Source organism: Physeter macrocephalus, chromosome 11 (assembly GCF_002837175.3).
Source record: "Physeter macrocephalus isolate SW-GA chromosome 11, ASM283717v5, whole genome shotgun sequence".
In the NCBI taxonomy this organism is placed as follows: domain Eukaryota; kingdom Metazoa; phylum Chordata; class Mammalia; order Artiodactyla; family Physeteridae; genus Physeter; species Physeter macrocephalus.
Window position 1 is genome coordinate 59,898,132 of NC_041224.1, and position 27,327 is coordinate 59,925,458.

The window sequence follows — 27,327 nt, forward strand, 5'->3', positions numbered from 1 at the left end:
CTCCATACTGTTCTCCATAGTGGCTGTATCAATTTACATTCCCACCAGCAGTGCAAGAGGGTTCCCTTTTCTCCACACCCTCTCTAGCATTTATTGTTTCTAGAGTTTTTGATGATGGCCAATCTGACCGGTGTGTGATGATATCTCATTGTCGTTTTGATTTGCATTTCTCTAATGATTATTGATGTTGAGCATTCTTTCATGTGTTTGTTGGCGATCTGTATATCTTCTTTGGAGAAATGTCTATTTAATTCTTCTGCCCAGTTTTGGGTTGGGTTGTTTGTTTTTTTTGTTATTGAGCTGCATGGGTTGCTTATAAATTTTGGATCTTAATCCTTTGTCATTTGCTTCATTTGCAACTATTTTCTCCCATTCTGAGGGTTGTCTTTTGGTCTTGTTTATGGTATCCTTTGCTGTGCAAAAGCTTTTAAGTTTCATTAGGTCCCATTTGTTTATTTTTGTTTTTATTTCCATTTCTCTAAGAGGTGGGTCAAAAAGTATCTTGCTGTGATTTATGTCATAGAGTGTTCTGCCTATGTTTTCCTCTAAGAGTTTGATAGTGTCTGGCCTTACATTTAGGTCTTTAACCCATTTTGAGTTTATTTTTGTGTGTGGTGTTAGGGAGTGTTCTAATTTCATACTTTTACATGTAGTTGTCCAGTTAAAAGATATATTACATCTTTTGAACAGAGAGATTCAAATAGAAAATGATAAATGTTTGGCAATAGCATAAAGTCATTGGTTTATGATTAAGTAATTTATTTATTTATTTAAAAAATCCAACTTGAGCACAGTGAGCATTTCCTGTTTTGTTCCATAAAGTAACCATGCAAGTTCTCTTTCTGGCATGTGTTCCATATGAAATATTGACAACTTTGGTTAAATAATCAAAAATAGTGATGCTATTTTAAAGCACTGTTCAATTTTCACTTAAAGATAGCGCATAATTCTTTCCAGTGGTGCAGTCTTTACAATACTGTTGATCCTTTTCATTACTGTACGGGATTCATCAACAGGCACCCATTTATAGGATTCTCAGAAGCAACAAATAATAGGATTTAGAAGAAACAGATAATAATTCTGTTAGTAGTTGAAACTTCCAAATATACAATACATCCAAGCATACAATGAAAAAGGCTGTGCCAGAACAACTTTCCTTACACGGGCAAAAGAATTTTATTGGATATTAACAGTCCAAAGACCGTTTCTACTTCTGCAATGTACGACCATAATACAACAAATAGAATCTATCTTCTGAATACAACATTAGAGAAAGAAGTGATGTAACCTTGGAAGGCACATTTAATAAACCTTCCTAGGCTATGCTCATAGCCATATGGTGTGTAGACCAGAGTACTTGTCATTTAAACACCCAAATTATCCACAGACACTACTGATAATTAGGGAGCTAAGACAATTTCATTTTCACCCTAATTGAATACCCCATGGTTGCATGGGGCTTCCAGGGATCCCAAGTATGCCTGTTTTGGTATCACTTCTACACTGCTGCACAGTGTAACATCCCCAGGAAGATTTGCTGGAAAGACACAACTCAAGAGAACAGATTGTGTCTTTAATCAAAATAATTTTAATCTTCCAGCTCCAGATTTCAACAGAACTATAATCTCGAGTTCTTTCACACTCTTTAGTTTTAAAAAATCCATTTGGTGAACAAAAACTTATCAAAGGTGAAGAGAATAGTGCTGCAGAGGCCTCCTTAAGCACAGACCATGGCCAAGAACAACATGAGGTAGGCTCAGGAGAGAGAACGCTTAGTACTGTTTTTCCTGTGAAGTATAGACTGGAAAGTCGGATGAGAAGACCAAACAAAAAAATCATTTTGCGATCTAATGAGTTATTTTTCACCAAGGCTCTACTAGAACAGTATTACTTATAATTAAGTAATCTTGCTATAGACTTTTGTCTGATTCAAACTTATCCCAAATGGCTTGTTGACTGTTTGGCAAGTTGCTTCTCTCACTCTTCACTTCCTTCTCCACCTCACCCTTCTCCTCCACTTCTCTGCAGGTTGAGATGGGCAGCACAGTGGAGAAGAAATGGGCTTAGGTATTGGACTCAGAGCAGCCTGGGTGGAGTCTCTGCTCTGCCACTCAATGCTGTGTGATCATGGGCAAGTTATTTAAATTAGCTGAGTCTCAGTTATTTATACATAAAGCGGAATTAATAACGATGACTACCTCATAGGTTTTTATGAGTGTTATGTGAGAAAACTCGGGAATTCCCTGGCGGTCCACTGGTTAGGACTCCATGCTCTCACTGCCAAGAGTCCGGGTTCAATCCCTGATCAGGGAACTAAGATCCCACATCCTACAAGACACGTGGCGTGGCCAAAAAAAAAAAAAAGAAGAGAGAAAGAAAGAAAAGAAAACTCATGTTAAGAGCTTAGCCAAAGGCCTAGATCCTACTGAGAGTTCAATGACGTTAGATATTATCATCATTATTATTACTGTGATATTAGAGCTTGAACTTCTATCCCTGAAACATTCATGTGACTGAGCCCAGTTCTTGAGGGAATAGTTTCAAATAAGATGTAGGATAGGTGTGTATTCCAAGAAAGTTGCTTTCATGAGTGTTTTATCTCCTTTATCTGTCTTGTACCTACAATACACATAATACACTTTGTCAACTGACCGGCCAAATGAACGTATTTCACGTACACTAACGAGGAAAAAATTAAATGCTTTACAGACTAGAACATTTAAAAGCTCAGCAAAGCTCCAAACAGTTAAAGTTTTCAAGACTATAACTTTTTACAATCTTGAAACTATAAAAAAAAATTGAAGAATAAGTAAACACATAATTCTCTGAAAAAGGAAGAAAACAGTATCAAGATTCAATTACAGATATTCACAGTTTTTTTCCTTTTGCCTTTAAAAGCCAGCAAATGATAATTTCATAATTTCTCATAAATAAGATTATACTTTTAAACATGTCTTTAGTCCCACTGGTGAGTGGTTTCTTCACGCCATATACATATTTATATACACACATACACGTATCACGTAAAACTTCTTCTAATCTGTCTTAATAACTAGAAGAAAACCGAATAAACAGACTGTTTGAAATAAAGACACATGAGAAGTACCACAACTAAGTTAACATAATAAGAAGGAATCCAGGAAACTAAATGTTGCTGTGTCTTTGGCCCCACAGATAATAGAACAGGTGAGTCAGCTGGTCATTGATCACCTGGAAATCCAACGCTGGCTCTTTAAAATGGACTATGAGTTTGGAGGAAATGGGACTGCATTTTGTGACATTCCTTCCCACCTAAAGTGCTACAAGTGGGTCCTAAAGGAGAGTCACAGATACAGCCGTGAAGACTGGAGCAAGAAATGGGCACAAGTGAGTGTTCGATGGTGACTTAAACCCGAAGTGTCTATGAACAGATAGGAGATAAAGCAAAAGGGTCAGCTAGAAGATAAGGCACTTTCTTCTAGACTCAGCTGCGTTACCTACCAGCAGTGAGACCTTAGGCAAGTTTTTTACTTTCTTTGGCCTTAGTTCTTATATACAAAGTGAATGAGGTTGATTAGGTTATTTTAAATGTTCCTTCTTGGAGCCCTAAAAGTCCTCAAATTGATTATGATAATTAGGAAGTAATCTTTTTACCATATTCAAATAACATCACAAATCTAATCATTTGCTGTAAGTGGGTCTTGGTCATATGCTTCTAACAAGTGTTGTTATTAAGCTAGTTTTATTTTATTATGAGAGAGAAATTCTATTAGTGAATGCTTGTCACCTGGAAGCTAATGTATAATAGCATTCTGTCAGCAGTCATATGTTTTTGAAGACAATTCAAGGAAATTTATGTAACTGCTGGTGCCTGTGAGATGTTGAGAAAATAATACATTCAAGCAAGAAAATCTCCCGGCAAGAACTGAATAGGTAAAAACTCTTAGCATATGAGTGACGTGTACAGATTTTTCCACACATAGTGATGGGAGAATGAATTGTACAACTTCTTAAGTCTGTTTCAAACTTGCTTAATAATTAGTTTTATATGGCCTCATATATGAATTATCCCCACCATTCTAAAAGTTGCATCATTTTGCATCCAGAGACCTCGACTTGCCTGGCTTCTCTTAATCCCAATCTCTGTTTTGGCTGAGCTACTGGTGAAAGCATAACTGATGAGGAAAATTCATACGCAAATTCCCTTAACTGATTCCTTCCCCACCGATGTCTGTAGTAGTGGGCTCTGCAGTGATTTGCATCTGCTTTGAGCATCCCACTATTCGAGTATATGAATCAAGACACAAGTGATAGAAAGGGAGGGGCACACAAGAGAGAACCCCATTATTCTTGTGAAAGTGAAATGACGAATAAATCTAGAGAATAGTCAGAAGAGAGAGTTCCCTCTGATAAATGTTACTGTTCTCCTCATGATCTATTCTGGGCTTTTCTTCCCCCTCCATCAGTGAATGGACTAAATGCAGTACCTGTCATGGCCAGCTTTTTACATATTATTTAAAGGATACCAAAGTGAATTACTCTTCTAGAAAAAAATAAAACAGGGAAAATGTATTTAATTTTGAGGCCCGTAGAGGTTTCTCTTGTGTTCTCCTTGGACTAGATTTTGTTTCATCTTATATAAAAAAAATTTTTAAGCAAAACTGTTGAGATTAAACCATGAAAAGTATGACTTTTTTAATCTAAAAGACTGAAATGTTAGTGTACAAAGTATTTGCTGGTCTCAATATTTCAAACCAATTTTCATAAAATTCTCCTGACACTAGACTATGATAAATTTGAAATGTTTGACTTTAAGTTTTAAAAATATTTAAAATATTAGCATTTGGCTGAATTGCATTTAGAAACCTGAATATATATTATTTAATTTCAATTATTTTAAACAATACCGTTTTAAATTGTCACCAAATACATTTGGCATTATTGTTAATGTTGTCAAATGTGACACTTTTGAATAACTAATAATCTGTCTAAATCTTTTTTTTTAACTTAACAAGGGAAAAATCATTATTATGAAATCTTTTTACACTCTGAGACCTGTGCTTGGCCAGGGTGTGGTTAGAAGCCAAAACTAAAAATAAAAAATAAAGTAGCTCTGAAGAGCTTGTTTTTTGTTTTTTTTTTTTTTTTTGTAGGAGACTTTTGACATTCTTTTGCCTTCAAAGTGAAATCGCATTCAGAGTAGAAGTGAACCGCAATCTCCACTGAGTGTAGCTATTGAAAATTTAGGATTAGAATTATCTTTTGTTCCAGAAGACCATCATAATGGTGCACATTTAGACATCAAAACATTACTTTATGAGCACAGGCGTGTTTTAATGTCCTATTACAGTTTGTAGACCTGTTGCTTTTGATAATGAAGATGTTGTGTCATCAAGCCTAGCCTGGCACATACAAAACATACACTGGCAGCTTATTAAAAATTTCAGCTTCTTGATGAAAGACTATCCTGCAGGCTAAGAGTCCAGAGAAAGACTCCATTCTGGGAGAATTATTAGAAATGAGAATATGACTGTAAGCACTAAACTATGTTAATACTTACAAATAGCATCATTTGCATAGCAGTTTATAACATGATACCATGATTTTTCTCATTGGTATGTTGTAGGCAACAGATTAAAAACAGTGCTGTTTATGGGAGTTTGAAGTGTTTTGAGAGACTCTTGCATCTTGTAAATATTGGTTTTAGATGCAGGCATGATTCAGTGTAGACTCAAGGATCTAATATAAAGATCATCTTTTTTTCTACCTATCTAATTGAGAATGAGAGTTATTTGGTTGCAGTTGAGACTTGAAACAAAGTCATGGAATCAACAAATGCTAAAACATTGAAGTCACATTTAAAAAATCAGTGTTGACATGTAGGTGATTTTAGGAAAAGCAGAATGTTACATGATGGCCACAATGAAAACAGCACAACTCTCATTTTTTTCCTGGTGGCTTGGTACCAACCTTACTTTTAACTTGGGGAGGCAATTTTCCTTCTCCTGTCATCTTCCTCAGGCACAGAGAAGCACCTCACACCCAACCCTGGCAGCTTCATGAAAACAGCCATTGAACTGGAAGAAAACATTCTAAGTCATTTTCAGAGATAAGGATAAATATGTAAATGACTGAGGTCAAAGAGGTCAAGATGACTATACAGGGGGGCTTCCCTGGTGGCGCAGTGGTTGCGCGTCCGCCTGCCGATGCAGGGGTACCGGGTTCGCGCCCCGGTCTGGGAGGATCCCACATGCCGCGGAGCGGCTGGGCCCGTGAGCCATGGCCGCTGGGCCTGCGCGTCCGGAGCCTGTGCTCCGCAACGGGAGAGGCCACAGCAGAGGGAGGCCCGCATACCACAAAAAAAAAAAAAAAAAAAAAAAAATATGTAAATGACTAAGACTTTCCAATGATTGCGGTGACGTGCTGCTACACTAATTAGAAAAGACACCAACTGGAAACAGAAAATGAAGCAACCGGGTCTCGATCTTGTGGTCAGAAACCTTACTGATTTCATCCTACCTTACTCTCTTCATCCTACCAGATAACAAAACCTACTTCCGCCAACAGGTTCCAGTAATCTCACTCACTTAAGTACTCAATGCTTGTTAAGGTTCAATGAATCTACACATGTGTGCATGCTCCAAAGTCCCCACTCCCCAGTCGGGGGGATTTCATTTAGTAGGAATAAAGGCTTAAGCAAAGACACACCTGCAGGGGAAAAACCTTCCTGGATACTCTCACCTAAGACAGTGTAGGGAGACCCAGGTAGACATTTGTTGTGGTACTAGTCGTTCTTGTGCCTTTTTCTTTCTTTCTTTTTTTAAAAGGTAAAATTTCCCTCCCTCGCTCCTAGAAGATTGGCTTGGTGGTAGTGAGGCCTGGTGACAATGCTTTAGAAGAGTAGTTGCCAGAATACTGGCCTAGACGTGAGATTTAGCATTTTGTAGACCCATGAATACACTATAAAGTCTTGACATTTCCCCATATTTCTTAATAATAACAATAATAGATTGTACCATTGCATATTTGATCCACGGTTGGTTGATGTGGAACCCGCAGATACGGAGGGCAACTGTGCAATGCCATTTTATACATGGGACTTGGGGATTCTTGGATTTTGGTATCCATGGGAGTCCTGGCATTACAGTACTTTATGTGAATTGACTCATTCAATCTCAGAAAAAAACGGAAGTTTTTACTCATTTACTTCCACACCACTTTGATACGGAAAGTATTGTCACTCTGTTTACAGATGGAGAAATTGATGCTTGGGAAGTGCAGTGACTTGCCCAAGTTCACATAGCTAGTAAATGATCCGCACCTAGTTTGGAACACACATCCACTCCTCCTGGCCCCGTGCCCTTGTCACACTGAGCTGAATCCATTTAGAAAAGACCCGCTGTTTGAAAGCCTTAGAGTAGTGTTCTCCCTCAGGTCCTTGCCGTTGTGGCCTGCTGCCCTTATGGCAGATTGTCTGCTTTCTACAGAGACTTGTGGGAAACACAAACGTCCCACAGCTATTGCTCTCAAATTTCTTCCCTTTCCTGTCTGACAGGAGAGCTGCTGTCCTGTTGCCAGCAGGCTGAGATGTAAGAGGGCCATCGGTACACACACCTCACAGTTTCAGAGAAGAGGCCCTGTTGGGGGGTCTGCAGGATTCGGCTTTGCAACCTAACTGCCTCACGTACCTACTTATGTGCATGGGTGAGGAGAGTGAGTTTTAGATATCACCCTTTGATTGTTCATGGGGGTGACAAATTTTCAATGCCTTTCTCAACTTAGCACACCAGCAAGGTCATTTTAGTGAACCTGTAAATTCTCACAGAGCTTAGAGTAAGTAGCCTATCTTCACAATCAGACATAGCATTAAAAATATAGTGAGTTTTTAAACCCTGTTTTTTGGATAAGCAACCACATACTTTGTTTGTTTGTTTTTAGTCGCCTGTTCCAGATTGACATGTAAACTTCCTTTGAAGCAAAATGAGGTTTGGAATAGGCTAGTATGAATAATTGAACATTCAGGATAAGTAGGAGGTGGCCTGGCTTCGTGGGTTCCATAGCCTAGGCACACGGAGGTTACTCGGGGGGAACCATGGGCAAATCACTTCAGCTCTCCAGGTCTCTATCACTTCAACTGTAAAGAGAAATAATATTAGTACCTGTCTCCTGGGGAGGTAGTGAGAATTAAATGAGATAACCTTTGTGGATTGGCTACCAATGTATTTAGCACATAAGACTTCAAGAAATGCTACTTGTTATTAATATTACCATACAATTGCATTACAATTAAATTGTAGGCAACATTGAACAAGTACATACAATTTAATCTTTTTATGGTGATTCAGAAGGTCCTGTAGCATCTTGTAGGCTTCCAGAACATTGTTCTATGCATCAATTATCATTACGTAGGATTGTGGCTGTTGCGGATACAGAATGTTGACCAAGTTGTGCCTACCCAATGATTTACCCAGATAATGCCTTTAAAAGAATAAACCTTGACAGCAGCCTGGTTTCTTATAATTTGAAAACAGAAAATAATTCCAGTTATTTAAACTTCCTACCTGTTGTATAAAGAGGCATTGACCTGATAAAGTAGAGATTTTTCTGACCACAAGATTGAGACCCGGTTGCTTCATTTTCTGGTTCCAGTTGGTGTCTTTTCTAATTAGTGTAGCAGCACGTCACCGCAATCATTGGAAAGTCTTAGTCATTTACATATTTTTCCTTATCTCTGAAAATGACTTAGAATGTTTTCTTCCAGTTCAATGGCTGTTTTCATGAAGCTGCCAGGGTTGGGTGTGAGGTGCTTCTCTGTGCCTGAGGAAGATGACAGGAGAAGGAAAATTGCCTCCCCAAGTTAAATGAAAGCTGGGTCCCCCTTCTGAGGACCTATAATAATCAGCTATACAAGCTGTTGGTTTGTGTGTCCTATTGATTTAATATGCTTCTAATCAGTACATAAAGCTATGGGCCTGCAGTGTTAATTTTTCATATGCTTACAAAGTACCCTTTGATTTTCTGTCACACGTTAATTACAGCGTTTTGCCATTAAATAGGAAGCTTTGTGTAAACTAATTACTAGGTAATCATTGTCTACTGCAAGCATGCTGTTTGTACCTTTTATTTTATTCTAAAAATGCACAGATCTCACAGTCTGGAAACCCTCTACCTTCCAGCCATTAGCTCTCACTAATTCATAGCATTATTGTGGTGAGAGTATAGGAGTTTTAATTGTTGTGGTATCAGAGCTGTTAATTACCGAAGTAAACAGTTGAAATGGTGCCAAGGTCTATTGTACAAGGCAGAGAAAAGGAGGTTTAAATGTTACTCCCACCATCTGGGGACTAGGGGAGAGGCAAATGCTTGAGAACAGCAGTGAGGCGCTATCGCCTCAGCTCCAGGGTTGGCGGCCATATGGATCCGGAATATTTTGAATCAATTGAATTTAACTACCAGTTTTCGCGATAACAGCGTGTTAAGGAAGGAATAAAGCAAAAGATGAGAGGAGCAAGAATTGATTATCCTGTTTTCACATACAGGAAGTCCCCATTGGAGTTCTTTCAGAAATATCTGCTTCAAGCCACAGAGCAGGCATGGATATTTGGAACAGATTCAGATTGGGTTTTACTCTCCTCTGCCGGCCACTGCGCCATTTGCTTCTGGTCGTCTGTCCTCCATGCCCCTCGGTGAGAGAGGGATGCCCTTGAGAAGACCCAGACTTTCGTGTAATTGTGCCAGAGCAAACAAAAAATCCTCACTTTTGGAATTCACTGATTTATTACCCTGGTATTTTAATAAGCATGGTCTGTAGAAAAAACAACAATACTAAATATATAATGCTATCACATCTGCCTCAAGCATATACCTCTGTACACGTGGAAATATCAAAGAAGGTACAGACTCTGATTAAGAAAGGCAGATGCTTGCCCATTTATTTTGTATAAAATTAAAATATAAATCCTCCTGATAGTCTCCCATTTCAGTCGACAAATTCACCCCGCTCCCCACTACTTGAATGAAAAATCAAGTCCAAAGGGCACGTGTTTTCTTTCGTTTTTAATTTTCAACTAAAGAGCTTTTTCAGCATATGCAGTTTTCTCAACCAGTGATATTTCTCTAACTGGAAAGAAAGAAACCTATTGTCAATAATAATAATTATGGCCACTACCATTTACGGTTTTTTTTTTTTTTTTTTTGCAGTACACGGGCCTCTCACTGTTGTGGCCTCTCCCGTTGCGGAGCACAGGCTCCGGATGCACAGGCTCAGAGGCCATGGCTCACGGGCCCAGCCGCTCCGCGGCATGTGGGACCTTCCCAGACCGGGGAACGAACCCGCGTCCCCTGCATGGGCAGGCGGACTCCCAACCACTGTGCCACCAAGGAAGCCCTACGGTTGATTTTTAAACTGTGTGGTTTCTGCTTTAAAATATTGTGTAATCTTTAAAACAGTCATATGTTTTTACTTGATGTCACTCATATTTAATATAATTGCCTTTAAACCCATTGTCCAACATTAAAAATATCTTTTAAAAAATCTACCACTTGCTGCTGTAACTACTTTTTAATATCATTCCCAAAACATGAACATATTCTTCTTTTTTTAAACCACCCTGGATTATTTATTTTTAATTGTTCCTTTAGCAGATGTTGAAGTAATTCAGAGTATAGTGTAAACAACTCCTTTAAAGAGAGCCATCACAGACGACCACATACACCATGAACCAAGGGCAGTGCCTGTCGGGCTTTTATGGTGGCCGCTTTGGCCCCCGGGAAAAATTTTTCCTGCTTTTGTATATGTGCAAAGTTCAAGTAAGAATTTCAAGAAATGCCTAATCTTTATCTATGGAAACCCCCAGCATGCAGCGCGACAGGGTGAGCCTAGAAAGAAAATCATGGCCCCCTGTGGAGAGGGGAAAAAAGAAACAGCAGTTGAAGAGCTGGAAAGCTGAAAGGGAATGAACCCCTCTAGCGTTTGTGGTTGGGGCGAAGCAGTTGTGCTGAGCTTTGGAATGGAGGCGCAACGTATGTGCCTCAGTTGGACAAAACGCTTCTCGAGTCAAATCAACTGCTAGGCCTTCATGTTGGTGCAAGGTGGAGGCCTGGATAATGAGGGACAGACTTCTTGAGAAGCAGCGAGTGGATAATGCTACATAAGTATGGAATTATATACCACATTTTCACCATTCTGTTTAATGAGAGCCGCCACCGCAGCGAACCACTTGCCACACAGCCAAGATGGGCCGTTAGCTATCAAGGGAAAATTGTCTTCGCCGCTTTCAGCAGATGGAGCAAATATTTTACAGAGCAATTTTACATACCAAAAGCATTTGTGTGCCTTGGTAATGTTGGCTGTTTTACATTATGTTACCTTCTACACCAGCATAATATTCCATCTCATCGAAGGCAAAGTTGGCATTTCTGATTTTTAAACTCTCAATTAACAATTAAACAATGAGTATTAAGGCAGTCCTTAAACTTTAAGTAGGTGTGGGAAGTAGTTTATGACTTGCTGAAGACATTTTCATTTTTTCTTCATTCTCTCAGCCTATTTTTGCACTCTAAAGAGGGACGATTGCTAATGATTTTAATGGAAAGGAATGAGTGAAAACCTCACTACTGACTGCAGAATGAGAGTAACCAATGCATAGAGTGATCAGAGCATTTGCTGGCTTAAGCATCCAGCATGGATTGTGGATACACGGTTTGGCCCACCCTTGTATCAGTTTAAAATGTTTAATATTCAATAACAGAAAATCCAACTCAAAATGACTTTAAAAATAAAGAGAATTTTTAAAAATAAAAATAAAAAATAAAGAGAATTTATTATCTCAGCTAACTGAAAATCTAGAGATTGGCTCTGGCATCAGACAAGGCTTAATCCAGTGGCTCAGTATCACTAAGGACCCAGTTACTTTCCATCACTCCTCTGTACTGTGCATAATGTCTGCTCCATCCTAAGGCTGGCTGTCCCCAGGGTCGCTAGATGGCTGCCAGCGGCTCCTGGAGCTTGTCCTTAGTCAAGTAGCTCCTAGAGCTTGTCCCCGGTCAAGGTAATAGGAAGAGAGAACATCTCACCAGGCAGCATTCTCAGAAGAGCATAAAAGCTTCTTTCTCAGAAGGCCCCAGCAAGTGTTTCCTAACACTTGATTGGCCTAATTGGGTCATGTGACCCTCCTGAACCAATCACTGTGGCCAGGGTATGGCTTTGCTAACCAGGGACCCATCCCTGGAGCTGAGCGTGGAGTCACTCTCAATTCTTGCATAGCTAAGAATGGGGTAAGGACAGTTCCTGAAAGGAAGTTGGGGATATCATTACCTGGAACGAGGGGACAAAGATGCTAGGCAGCCAACAACAGATGTCCATTCTACCATTTGTCATAAATTTGACAGCACAGACTTAGCATCACATGTGGATGATCTAAATCTGACCCAGATGGACCATCAATGCCCACTGATGGCAGTTACAGACCCAGATCTCATCGCACTATGGCATACTGGTAGCAACTAGATTTGAAAGTTTGCTACTTCATGGGTGTGTGACATGAAATGGAGATGATAATTACTACTTCAGAGACTGGCTTTGAGATAATAAATATAAAATCCCTGGCACAGACCTACCACATGGTAAGCTTTCAATAAGAGACAGCTATTGTTTTACCTAAAAAATAACTATAGTGGTAAAAAGTGTCCTGTGCAAGCAAAGTAACCTTCCTAAATTCACCCTCAAATTAGGAATCCCTCCCTTCTCTCCATCTCTGTGCCGCTAGCCTTTCAAATCCTGAGCACCTTTCATGGAACCCACACTTTCCCTTTGAAAGAGGCAGCAAGGGTGGTGGAAACCACTCACCCCAGAGCCAGAGGCAGCCAGAGAGCTCCTGTGGTCTCGCTATTTGAGTGTAGAAGCGCCATCACCTCTTCTGTTACACGAGGCATTTGTCTTAGATGTTCCAGATGGCCTCTTTCAACACTGACATTCTTGCTTAGTTTTTCAAGTGATTGTCTTGCCCTTTTGGCCCTATTCCTCCATTTAGGGATATCAGAAGGCTCTATAAAGCAGAATCATCTAGGTAGGTCCCTTGGTTTCTCTTTTGAACAACATCAATGTCTGATGTGAGAGATTGGAGGTGATTAGCCGAGAAGTTATTTTACTTAATTCACCACTGCCGATCCAGCAAAGAAGCTTCTGAAATAAAAGGAGTATTGGTGAGATTGATATTTAGAGCATTCTAATTTGTATTCTTTCTTCCTCCTTGCTCATCCTCCTCAACACACACACACACACACACACACACACACACACACACACACACACACTCATACTCTCACACACACACTTAGAATTTACTTGGGAAAGTTAACTCTCTGGAGCTTGAAGTAGCTTTAGTCATTGAGGGCAATATTAAATTGGATATGCTAGCAGCTTCCCCTGAGATATCCTGAATTTCTTTCAGTCAAATATCTCTTCCTTCAAATTTATACTTTCTTGATAGAAAAAAGAGAGAGAGCTGAGAGGCAAGGTCCATGCTTGATAGACAAGAATCTCTAGGATGCATTGGTCAGGCTGATGGAGGCCCTGCAGTTATCTTGGAACACTCCAAGGTCATGACTATCACTGATGCACTCTGAGGGGTAAATATGGATACTGCGTGACAAGGCTATGCAGTGGCACAGATGCGGCTCAGGTTCCTCCTGGATGGGAATTGCTCTAGAGCTATTAGCTCCACAAAGGCCAACAGCTAATGTGCATTGCCAGAGCCAGTGCAATCATAATGGAATGAAGATCTGGAGTTGATTTTTTTCAAGAAGTGAAGGGTATTTTTCTAACATTTGTTTATCACCCAGGAGGTCTAAGCTTTCCTTTCCACACCTCCACAGTTGTTAGCTCTAAACGATCTGCTCCATGTGGATGATAAACTCTCTGAAACACTAACCAGCAGTCTATCACCTTGATGTGTCTCATTGAACTACTCATTTCATAAGTATGTAAGATAGAGAATCTGTGCCCCGGTTGCTGTCTTGTAACAGATATTCTACACACACACACACACACACACACACACACACACACACACACACTTTGCAAGGGTGAAAAGCAGTGGGGAAGAAGGCAAACTAGCAATGGTTTCCCCAACTCCGTTGTTTTCTGTCTTCAGTCACGTGTTGAAAATCACCCAATAACAGAATCTGACAACTCAGCCAGTGATCTTACACAAGCCTCCTCACTCCAGGGGCCTCTACTTCCCATTTGTAGAGCAGGGGAAATAATCCTGTGCTGGCCCACCTCAGAGTGTTGGTGTCAGGACCAAAGGAGATAATGAATGTGAGCCTGCTGTGACAAGAGAAAGTATTTTATGACTACTGTTCTGATGATTCACATGAATTTGGGGGTTTGTGTGGCACGGTTTTGTACATCTGTGTCTGTGTGCATCAGTGTGTGCTTAAGTTTACTCTGAACAGAATAAGCCCAAATAGCTACAGATCTTCCCTTATCAGCATCTGCCCTTAAAGTTGTGGTAATTGTGTTTGAACTATGCAAAATGATAAACACTAGAGCACAGAAACTCCCCCCAAGCTGAGAACTTGCATCTGATGTCTCTTCATTGGAACTAAGGCCATTCTTAGTATAATCCTTCTATTTCCTATCAGATGCTTTCAAAATAAAGAAATAACTTGAACATTTAATACCTCCCACCCCATTATTCCTCTGCATATCTTTTTCTTAGAGAGTTCCTCGTGGCCCCAAGCTGCCTCTGTGTGCCCCAGCATCCCCTATCGAATGTCACCCTGCAAGTGCCTTCGGCCCTGTACTTCTCATGATGGGACACAATTTCCACAGCAGAATTTCCTCTAGGAAACTTACCCCCTTGCTATGGCTTTGTACGCAGCGCAAACGCTGTAGATCGAGGCAGAATGGCTGGCTTTGTAAGCAGAGGCAGTGAGGGCAGCCTGACACAGTGTCCAGACGCCTCTTGCAAGCTACAGCCTCACAAGTTAATTATTGGCCCTCACATAGCATGTTGCATCAGAGGTGACACTTCATAAATGTCACCTCATTTATCTTTCCAGTGCCCCTCAGAGGCCGGGAATCTCATAAAATCCACCCAGGAAGAATTGGTGCTTCTTAAGTAGTCATCCCCCCAGGTGGTCCCTGGGCATCAAGGAGGGAGCCTGTTGCGAGGTTTCACATTTTCCCTTATTCTGTAACTTCAGCTCTTCGGGGCTGGGTCCCTGTGTTTATCACCACCACGACTCAGTCCACAAATATTGAGTGTTCCCTGTGCCGAGCGCTGGGGAGCCTGACCTCAAAGCCACTGACCACACCATTAAGGAGCCCCCGGGGAGCTGGAGAGCATGAGGAAAGGACACCCCACAGGGACGGCAGAGAAGGCTTCCTGGGGGAGGTATGACTGGAACTAACTGAGAGAGGGTGAGGAGCAGTCAGCTAGGTGAGGAAGGGGAGGAAGGAAGGCGGAGGAAAGACACTGAGCCAGGGCAGTTTGGGGCGAGACTGAAAGCCAGAAAGGAGAGAAGTGAGGCTACATTAGGAATCAGAGGCCAGGTCACAGAGGGCCTTTGTGTGTCGTACTGAGGAGTTTTGACTTAATCCTGAAACAGATAGAGATCTAGTTTCAAGACTTAGGTGGCAAAGCTTTCACATACTCTTTCATTATCTCACCTCCATCTCTAGTCTCCCCGCACCCCAACACATAAACACTCTTTTTCCTTAGTTCAGTTAGGCCTGACATTCTGTAATTTTTTTCCTCAATTTTTTTTATTGTGGTAAAATACCCGTAACATAAAAGTTACCTTCTTAACCATTTTTAAGTCTACAGTTAAAAAGTATTAAATACACTCATAATGTTGTGCAACCATCACCACCATCCATCTCCATAACTCTTTTCATCTTAAAAAACTGAAACTCTGTACCCATTAAACACTAACTCCCCATTCCCCCTCCCCCTGACAACTACCATTCCACTGTCTGTCTCAGTGATTCTGACTACTCTAAGTACCTGTCATTTTCTGCATGAATGAATGAAGAGATGAATTACTTCTCTTGAACTGACTTGATGTGATAGCAGATAGCAGATCACTGGATAGATGATTCAACACCTTTCAGAAACAGGGCAGAAAGGGCTCTTTAATCAGGGTAGAACAAAAAGGAAGTCTCCACTGTCCTGGTAGAGGGCCTGCCCTGCATGGGTTCCTTCCTTGACATTTAGTTTCCCAAGCAGGGTGGGAACCTACAGACGTGCTTCATCGTCCCAGCTTTGGGGCACTGCATGAATCACAGACAATTGGTCTTTTTCGATATAGAGTAGGATGGTTTTAACTGAAACAAGTGTAAAACAAAAAGAAAGATGGGGGTGGAGGACAGTGCTCAAAGAAGGAACCAAGAAGGGGGGTCCGGGTTGTTGGAACTGCGTGTTTTGTGCGCTTGTTTATGGTTTAGATGCAGGGCCTTGGGGAGATGAGGTAAGGTACAGTAAAGAGCAGAGAAGATGTAAACTGTGCAGGATACGTAGTGCTCGGGCTTTGACAGCAACTTCCCTGCCTCTGACTCCCAAGGTAGAGGCTCCTTGCGTAAGCTGGCTTCCCCAGCCCTTCTTCATGACCCCCAACTGTGCAGAGAGCCACCCTGAACAAGGGTGGGTGGCGGCACTCTCCCTTCCTCATGGCATTTTTGTTTTGTACGTCAGGCACTTACTAAGCTAACTAATGAGACTCTCCCACCAGGATTTTCTGGATATTTCAGAAATTATTCAGGATACTGGGACCTGCCTAGAGTGTACTCTCAGGTATTTATTTGTCTTCTACTGTAGATTTTCAGAGGGCACGGGACCCAGAATGAATCAGATGTTCCAAGGAGCTGGGGGCGGGGGGAGGACAATCACTTTTTAAAGACAGGGAAATTGAAAATAAATGGCTGTACAGATGATTTCTAAGATTCCTTCCTGCCCCACTCGCCAAAGCTGATTCTTTTCTGATTCTTCCAAATACTGATGTTCACTCACCGATTAGAAAGTTCCCCAGCAACCCAAAGCAAGCCTGAGTTTTTCTTGTCAATGTCCCATATTGTGAATATGAATCCAGCCCATCAAATGTTTTGTGTCTAGTGCCCTGCTCTTCTTCTGAGAGAAAAAATATCTGAAGAGGTGGCTTCTATCTAAAAAATTTTAGATAGTCTAAGACTTTCCCCAAAAAAACAAAAACAAAATGTCCCAACAAACCGAGCCTTTTCATGTCAAAAAGCCAGGTTTCTTATTCATCAGAGGGTTTCCTACTGTTTTCATTTTCACAGGATGCTCTGTAGTTTGGGGTTGTTGTACAATGACGTGGGGCCAGCCTCACATCTAGGCAGATGAGGCTATGACCTAGTGGGGCACATCAGGTGACTGAGGCCAGCCCCCCTCCCCACCTCACTCTTCCAACCTGCCCCCTCCTAAAATCCCACCTCTACAGGGTCAGCCGCGGTTTAAGGCTTTGATACCAGAGTTACATGGAGGCCCCCCAACCAGGGGGAATGGGCACGGCTTAAAGAGATGACAGTGCCCAAGAAAGACCCTGCCAACTCCATGATCTCTCCCAAGATCAGCTCTGTTAGGGTCATAGGATAAAAAACATTCCCATCTGGGTTGCCAAGGGGGAGGGTGGGTAGGGAAGGGAAGGAATGGGAATTTAGGAGGAGCAAAGGCAAACTATTAAATATAGGATGGATAAACAAGGTCCTACTGTAGAGCACAGGGAACTATATTCAATATCCTGTGACAAACCATAATGGAAAAAAATATAAATACATGTATAACTGAGTCACTTTGCTCTACAGAAGAAATTAACACATTGTAAATCAACTATACATCAATAAAATCTTTTCTAATGAAAAAAACAATTCCAGTCTGAAGGACCTTAGGGAGAAGGTAGTGAACCCCTCCTTTTACACAATGGGAAACTGAGGCCCAGAGTAGGGAGGCACAGTGCCCGAGGACATGCCATTGGTCAGGCTGCTGTGGGTCTGAAACTGGGGTTACCTGATGCCCAGACAGAAGGCTGCCTTTTGGAGACAACAGGCACGATTAGCAGCAATATTTAGGGGCCAAGTCACTTTGAAATATGAAAATTGAAATGGTTGGAAAAATAGAGAATATTTTCAAAATGGCTTTCTGACTCTGGGTAAACAGTAACCACATTTTTTTTGCCTGTTGGAGGCCTGGTTTTTAATCACTCCACAAGCAGTTTTCATTTCTGTAGTAAAATTGCTTGTGGTTCTATTTAATTTGTTTCTGCAGGAGCCAGCTTTGGTGAAGATCTCCGAGGAGCTGGCGGGCATTTTAGCACAGCACGCACAGCCAGTCAATGAGAAACGGTTCCCGACATGGAGGAAATTCCTCCAAACATTTCTCAGTCAAGGTAAATAAGACTGTAAAGCTTCTATTGAGGATTAGTCTGCACAACCTTGAATTCTAGTTTTGGGTCAACCTGGGGCCAATGTGAATACCTTGCAACTCTTGTGTTGGTTTAGAAAAGTGCTCCTACAAGCAGACTTTCTTTCTCTTTTAAACTTTGCCTAAATATTTATCTTGCACTCAGCCTCTTAAGTAAGCAGGAACTGAGCATACCAAGCGTGCCATGCATAGCTCAAGATTCTGACCATATTTTTGCACCACAGACTTCTCCTGAGAAGTAGGCTTTGGAATCAGATGACCTGGGCTTGGATCTCATCCTTGACCTTGAGGTAGGTTCTTAAACCCTCAGAGGCCCAGTTTCCTCACCTACTTCACAGGGTTGTTGGGAGGATTCAATGAAATACAGATATGAAAGTTTCTACCATGGAGCCTGACTCAAAATAAGTCTTTAAGAAATGTTCGTTTCTCCTTCCATTTTCTAGGAGAGCAGAAATGGTCTCACTTCCAGTTCTGAAGGTAGACTTTGTAAATAAGATCCTCTACAGTCCTGGAGCAAAGTCAGCCTCTGTTTCTTTCATCCTCCTCCTCTTGACTTCTCCTCAATTTTCCAATGACATTAGGAGGTCAGTGGATGAGGGAATGAATGGAGCAAATGCTGCTTATCCCCAGCTGTAGAGGTCCTGTGGGAGTGCTACACTGAGGCACGGCCGCACATTGCCCCTCACTCTCCAGAAGGTTACAGTGTAAGGCAGATATTCCTATATGCTTACCCACATGAATTATAAGAGAAGGCTAGGATGCAGACCACAGAAGATATCTTTCCACTCTTTACCACTGTCAAATGATGATAATATATTAACATGAATATATAATAGTGTTATAATAATATTATATCAGATGCTAACAACAGCAGCAGCAACAGCCCAGTGGTGAGAATAGCACAGTGAAGATAACATAACAAGCAGTCTGTGCTTACTATGTGCTAGACTCTATTCTAAGTACACCTATATTAATTTCTTTGATCCTCCCAACAGGCCTATGAGGTGGGTACCATTATCACCCTTGCTTTATAGAGGAGGAAACTGAGGTACAAAAGATTAAGTAACTCACCCCGAATCACTCTGTGATTATGTAGCAGAGCCAATAAAAGGCTACCCCTGTGCTGCTCCAGGAGTCTTGGCCAGAGCCAATGGGTATATTTACCAAGGAATACCTCCTAGCTCAGGGTACGAGATCGCATGGGAAAGGACAGATCTGTTGGGTGTTGGAATATACTGCAAGGCAGAGTGGGGTGGAAGGGCATAGTAAACACTCTGTTAATGAATTATTTAAGCAAGGCGTCGGATGGCCCACCATCTAACAAGAATGCTGAAAGAGGATTCTTCAGTGGTGCAGGGAGAAGCAGGGAGGGTGGGGCAGTTATAATGCACGATCTCTAATGTCCTCTCAAATCTAAATTTCTGCGATTCTACACATTTCCACATGCACCCACTGCCAGAAAAGTAAAACTAAAAGAGTCAACCCCATGCGTAAATGGAAGAAAATAAGGTACATGTAATAAAAAATGGTTAAGAATAAAGGATTTTTTTTAAGTTAGGAGGGGAAGACCATGAAGATCTCAGGTCCATACAGGACAGGATGTTAGGAAGTTTCCAGATCTTATAAGTCTGCAAACCTTCCTCTAATCTATTATTTTCATGGGAGCTTTGTAGATTAGAAAGGGTTTTCCCAGCCACTGTCTCACCTGAGCTGTATAACCACAAGCTTAGGCTTTGCCTCAACCTCCTTCATCTCTATCCTTTCTTCCTCTCTCTCAGCTGTGTTGTAATCACAGTGCTTATTTATGGGAGGCAGAACAAGCTTTACTGAGCCAATTTTATAGACAAAGAAAGAGGCTTAAAGCTAGGAAGTGACTAGGGCAAAATCACACAACAAATTCGTGGTGAATGGGAACACAGTTAGATCCTACAATTTTAGCATGTCTCAAAAATCCAATTCTGGTAAGTCATGTGTTTTCAAACCTCTGCTGGGCTCTGAGCCCAGTGCATACAGCAGGCCCTGCATAAAGTGCTCACTGACTGAGAGAGGCCTTCCCCCAGGTTTTCTGACCCTTAGGCCACCATCTCCTGCCATCTTCCCCTATTGCCTGTTTCATTTCATTTCTACTCTCTGAAGTGTGCTTCTGGTCACAAAGTGTGCTATAGATTTGATTTCTACATTATCATAGGATTATATCAAAGGCAGTACATTTTTAAAAGAGGAATTAACTGTTTCGAAAGGAAAAAAATTAACAGTGAAAAAACCGTGGTTCTATTGCTGAGAAGACAATACAAATAAGCTACTTTGAAGTAAAATAATCTTGTAACTATAAAGGACAATGTGTTTTCACTGAAGCACCATCTTTCAAAATGTAGGTGATAGCTAAAGCCACAAAGTTTTCTGAATCAGAGAGACTCAATAGGTTTTTCTGCTTTTTCTTGTGCATTGTGTCATTGCTGTTTTGTTACCTTTACCTTGCTAAATCCCCGGCAACTGGTATTTGGGTATAGCACACACTAGGAAACCTCATTCAAAGAAAAGCACATCTCAAACCAACCGAAAAGATAAATCAGTTTTCCTTCTGAAACTCAGTTTTCTTTAGGACCAGCTCCAACCACATTTATAGACATTTAAAGAAAGTGCCTTTTGTATAAAGTAACAGATGGCTGCATTTGAGAATTGTTAAAATTTCAGGATTTAACCATATATGCTGTTCAAAGCCTGTGGGCAGAGGTCACCTCCCAGCAAATCCCTGAAATACAGGTCAAGTTTATCTTAATACTGTCAGGCTTCAGAGGCTGCCTTGTCTGAAACACTTAATTGTTTTTACTTTTAAATTATGTTATCTAATTCTTCACAAATAATATTTAAATTTTTTTCTATAAAAGGGATATATACAGTAAGATTTACAAGTTAGGCCTAAAAATAGAAAATAGGGCCATGTGAATTTTGTGGACACCAATGAGCTGGGCCACAAATTTATCCAGGGCTAATTTGTTGCTATGAACATCAAATTTGCCTCTATGATTTTTGTTATTCAGAGCAAAAGGTAAAATAAGATAAATTATGAAGCTCCCATTATCAGCACAGAGCAAGCTTACCTGTTCTTCAAGAATGGCAGCATCTCCTGTCTCTATATTTTAAAACAACCAGCTATATATCGAAGTCTTTTGGCTGACATAATGGTCAGTGTTCTCTTATGCCTGATAAAAGCCCTAACCTGTCAAAATTTCAAAAAGCAGTGATGTTGAACAGAAAGCGCAGTGGTCATCAAGGTACAAACTGTGGACTGTGGGCAGTTAATTCCCCCTGAGGGATTTGCTATAGTCCTCAGGTTCATTGTTTATGTACTGAATGGGCACAGGCTTGATGATATTTACAGTGTCTTCCTAGTTATGATCAAAACTACCATTCACTGAGTCCTACTACACACCAAGCATTGGGCTAAATACTATAGACACAGTATCACGAAGATTCACAACAGTCTGGTGAGGTAGGTCTTATTATGCCCATTTTAAAAATGAGGGAAAGAGGGCTTCCCTGGTGGCGCAGTGGTTGAGAGTCCGCCTGCTGATGCAGGGGACACGGGTTCGTGCCCCGGTCCGGAAGGATCCCTCATGCTGCGGAGCGGCTGGGCCCGTGAGCCATGGCCGCTGAGCCTGCGGGTCCGGAGCCTGTGCTCCGCAACGGGAGAGGCCGCAACGGTGAGAGGCCCGTGTACCACAAAAAAAAAAAAAAAAAAAAAAAAAAAAACCAAACAAACAAAAATGAGGGAAAGGAAGTTCAGAGAATTGAAACTACTTGCCCAAAGTCTCACAAGACATGGCAGATGCAGGCTCTGAGCCTGAGTCCCTCTGCCAAAGCCCGGGCTCTTTCCTCTTGCTCTAATGGGCACTGTCCACGTGAGCTCATCCTTTCACCTACCCATGCTTTTCCCCCCAGGAGGCGTGATCGAAGCATACCCACCTTCAGAGAGCGTCACCAACCTGACAGTGGACATGCTGATAGAACCCAATGGAGAAATCAGGATACTGTCAACAGGGGACCAGTTTCATGCCGAAGGCCCCTTCATCTCCTCTGGGACCACCATGCCTCAGACCTCATTGGATCCCCAAGTTCTCAATTCTTTGTGCCTTCAAATTGGAAATGCTTGTAAAATGAAAAATGTGATTGGTTACTTTTCCACCAACCTGGTGACTTTTATTGATCCAAGGACCATGGAGCAGCAGGTAAGTCGACTTGATGCCGTATGAAATACTAAAATATGTAAAGACTCCACACCGTCCATGCCTATGCAACAGGGACTGTGAGGGAGCTTCTAAGATTCACTGCTCTTCTGATGAGCTGACTGTAAATTCAGCATTTACATGGTCCATGCCAATTTGGGCGAGACCATGCTTTATGTCTGTAAATACAGGACCAGTGTTACCAAGCAAAGGCCTCCTGCCCAATGGGTGCAGTAGCCAATACAGTACTATGGCACCAGCTTTTGAGAAAAGAAAAGGCTTTATTGCAAGGTCAGCTGGCAAGGAGACAGGAGGCAAGGCTCAAAGCTGTGGCTCCCTGATCTGGGGTTTGGTCAAGCTTTTACGAGTTAGGGGAAGAGGGTTGGTATGCAGGGCACGTTTTCACTGAAGGGCGTTGGAATTTGGCCATTTATGGTGAGGTGTGATAAAGGGGCCTTTAGCACCGGCTCTTCAGGGACAGCAGACCCCTAGCTTCTGAAAGGGCTCTGGCATTCAGGTTCCGGTCATGTCCAGGTCCTTTGGTTTCCTGGGAAGAGAGAGACTTTGCTTTCGGGTGTTGTCTGAGGTCAAAATTTTCTCCTCGGTGCATACTTTGGCTGTATGACTTGTGATTTTGTTCTGTTGTCTGTGAAAAACAACTCAGTTTCTTGTTAGAAACAGTATAGGGCTAGTTTCGGGCTGGTTCTGCCGATACACCAGGGTCTTCTCATTCGGTACAGTTGGAGTTTAAATGACTGCAACTCATTCCGATGGGGCCTCAGTTTGCCCATTAATGCTCTGCCTGTATCTTATTGTGAGACTGCTTTATGCCATCCAGGGAGTGAACCTTTCTAGAATCTGTTCTTAAATAGAAAGTTAATCATTAAAAAGGAGGTAAGAGTTCTTGTTTCTGTTCCTTTTCTTATCAGTAGTTCACCAGCAACTTAGGTGGTCAATTTTTTCTTCTTAAAAAAATGTATTGGGAAATATTTCATAAATATAAAAAGGTCTAAATACTAATGTAATGAACCAAGACCACCTCCAGTCCTGTGTACTCCTTGCCAATCCCCCTTGCATGGCCCTTTCTCCTCCCAGAGGTATCCACCATCTTGCAATTAGGACTTTTATTCCTTTTCATATCTTTATGCTTTTACTGCATGTGAATGTGTTACTCAACCATGTTCATTTGCCTGACATGCAGCAAGCCAAAACACTGAAATGCTGACGTTTGCAGCAAAGAAAGGGTTTATTCACAAGGCAGCCAAGCAAGGAGAAAGGAGAACAAGTCTCAAATCTGCCTCAAGGGGCATGAGAGATTTATGGGGTAAAGGAGCAAGGTGGTCATAGGCTTGGGGAGTGATGGGACAGGTGATTGGAAATAAGAGAAAGGTGAGGGAATTGTCATTCTGCACAGGAGTTACTACTAAGCTACGGGCTTCTTCATGGGAGGCGTGTTAAAAAATTGAGGCACTTGGCATGATCTGAGGGTGGAGTTTTCGGCCTTCTGATGTCAAAATGTCACTGAGCTGACACTCACACATGCCCAGTTGGAGGGTCAGTGGTCCCATCCAGTCTTAACCAGCTCAGCTTGAACTAGAAACAGCTGACTCCAAGTTTCTGGTAAACATCTCAGGCAAACATCATTTAGGCTAAGTGCAGCTTGGAGGACATGCACTTTTTTATAGCAACAATTAAAATGACTTTGATCGGTGAAGGCAGATTACAGGTGTAATGGATTTATATATTTAATATGTGGTTTAATTTTGTTTCTTTTAAAACTTTTTATAGATCATAACATCCTATGTATTATTATTCTACAACATGCTTTTACTTATTCAATATTTCATCCACGAGATTCTTCATGTGTACATGTGTGCCTCCGATGTATAATAATTATAGATAAATAATTTTTAACCTCTTTTGCCCCAGAAATTACAATGTTTAAATTCACTACTACTTCATGAGACTTATTTTTCATAATGTTCAGTTCCTCTTGTATTAGTGTTGGGTGACCACAACTCTGTCTAAAGGACGGAATCACCTCCTGCCTGCCCTCTCCTGATACCCTCTGGCCATCCAACATTGTAAATAGACTTTAGTTGTTTTGTATTCTTTATTCTCAGTTTTGCAATTCTCCATTTCAGTCAGATGATAGTTTCAAAGTGAGAGTTTATGTTTTGAGCAGTTTTCAGCTTGTTCAATAATCATTTTCCATTTGCATTCCTGAGCCCTCCATTGGTTTTACATTCCGTTCTCAGGCCCACACATGGAAAGAGAAAAGGACAAACTGAAGGGCATTCAGGAATCAACCTGGGGTGGAGGGAGGACAGGAACAATGCCCTCTGGCAAAAGGGCTGCGTGGCAAGGAAGCACGGGGAGGAGATGCAGGAGAGGCTGCCCTCTCCAAATGCTTGTCATGAGAAACAAGGATTAAATCTGTGATCCCTGGGGCAGCAGGGAGGATGGAACTATGGGGACAGTTGACTTATGGTTTTTATTTATTCAAGTTTGGTATAGGGAGAATTGCACGAGGCAGTGAGAGGTATCTTCTCCAGACACAGAGCTGGTCCTGTCCCAGAGCTTACTACTGTTCCCAGCTTCTGGGACAAAGGTCCCACATTTCACTTGGCTGGTCCCATGTGCCTTGACAGGCTTTGCTCACCCTAACTCCCCCTCTTTTTCTCTCTTTTCCAACCCCTTACTCGTCATATTACCTCCTGCCACAGGGCTTTTACACATGCTGCCCCTCTGCCTAAAATGCTCTTGCCTCTTCTCTTTTACCTAGTTAACCCCCTTCGCATCCATCATATTTCAGCTCCAGCCACACTTTGTTAGGGAAGCCTCCCCCGAACTTCCTGACAAAGTCAAATTCCCCTGTTTTAGGTTCTCCTATCATCATGTACCTCTCCTTTATACCACTTGCTTTTGTTACAATTTAAGACTTATTTACATGATTACCTGATTAAAGCTGTCTCCCCCTGTACAGTATAAGCTCCCTGCGGAGATATATTATATCCCTTTTTGCTCCCCATTCAATTCTCAGCACTATCTCTGCCCCAGCCCAGAGTAAGTGTTCAGTAAATTATTTGTTAAAAGAATGAATGAATGAACAATAGAGGTATTCTAGCAGATGTTGGATGGTGGTGTTAAGGCTTTTAGAGAAGAGTTCAGAGATTAGTTGATGGGTGGGATAAATGAATATTAACCCAAGATTCTCTGATTTTATCATACTAATACTTCACCTTGTCTCTTCCTGTTAATATTTGAGTGTATGGCCATTTGTGTTACAATTTTCAGTAGAACATTGGAAGAAGTTCTCACTGAACACACCAAAAGGAGTTTCTACATTGGCAAGGGAAGTACATTAACTCTCTGTATGTAATAGATTATTTGCAAAATCACTGGTATATATTCTTGCCATTTTGCAAGTGACATCACTTCAGAAAACACTGTATTTTCTCTTCTCACTGACATGCATTGTGGTGCCAATGAAGAGATTGGCGGCATATTATCAACCTGTCATTTTTGCCAATCTAACAGGGGAAAAAATGGCATCTTGTTTTCCTCAGTATTTCTTTGATTATTATTAGTGAGGATGAACATCTGTACTATATCTGTTGGCCATTTATATATCTTGACTTAATTGCCCTATCATATCTTTTGCTCCTTTTAAATTGGACTATAATACAAATGCTGATTTGTAGTTCTTTGTATATAAGAAACTCTTATCCTTTAACTGTTATACATGTTACAAACATCTTCTCCAGATTGTCACTGTGGCTTTTCTTTCTTTTTTCCAGCCATGTTTCTCCACCATAAAATCACTGTTTTTTCCTTTGTAATTGATTCATAATATTTTATGGAAAGGTGTTCCAAGGAATAATGTCTTATTCCTCATCAAATTTCCACACGAAACTTAGTATCCATTGCCAACTTTCTCCTGAGTCAGCCACCATGATGACAGTGGTAATTTTCTATTTCCATCATTCTTTCTACATAGATTAGTTGGAAATCTACTGCAAGAAAGAGTTTTTCCTTCTCCATCTTTCGTTTATGTATGTAGGCACATATGTATTTATACCAGTTTAAACCTGTGAGGTTCTAGTCTCTTAAGTCAGTTGTATTTTGACACTTTCATCATTTTGATGCTCAAGTTGTCCCAGATTCGGCTAGTGGGAGACCCTTCAGTGTGGCTCTTGTGTCCTTTTGTTGTGTCCCCATCATTCTTTGAGCGTTGTCTTACTTCCTAGCACAATGAGATGTTCCAGGTTCATTTTGCATTTTCTCTGACAGACCTCGGATCAGCCCAAGAGCTTTTATTGGAGGATGGTATTAAGGTCTGGGCTCTTAGTGCTCTCATTGCTACTGGAGTGTCATTGCTCTGGCCTCTCTCAGTGGACAGAGCTAGAAAATATATGTTTTATATATGTATGATACACACAAGCATATACATACATGCATGCACCTATAACCATTTCTATATCTATGTGTATATATTTTAAAACCATGCATTCCTGCCAATATCTCTAATTCTAATTTAACACTTCAAGATTCTTTCTAGACTTCCCTTTTTCCACACTTACAAATGAATACTTTCTCCAACAGTGAGAAACCTGAGTCTCTTTATCTTCAATATATTTACTTATTTACTCAATCAATTTATTTATTTCTTCAGTGTA

General features: G+C 41.2%; 1 protein-coding gene and 1 long non-coding RNA gene across 2 annotated transcripts in view; one reads left to right on the forward strand and one right to left on the reverse strand.

Annotated features, from left to right (window-relative positions):
* Window positions 1–27,327, forward strand: part of IQCH (IQ motif containing H) — a 211,878-nt gene that overhangs the window by 131,531 nt on the left and 53,020 nt on the right. The window contains exons 14-16 of the mRNA XM_024128842.3: window positions 3,175–3,366; window positions 18,267–18,387; window positions 22,365–22,651. Coding sequence (XP_023984610.1) covers window positions 3,175–3,366; window positions 18,267–18,387; window positions 22,365–22,651 — 600 coding nt within the window. The remainder of the gene's footprint in view (window positions 1–3,174; window positions 3,367–18,266; window positions 18,388–22,364; window positions 22,652–27,327) is intronic.
* The window catches only part of LOC114487042 (uncharacterized), a 173,424-nt gene that overhangs the window by 68,773 nt on the left and 77,324 nt on the right, over window positions 1–27,327 (reverse strand). The window lies entirely within an intron of this gene.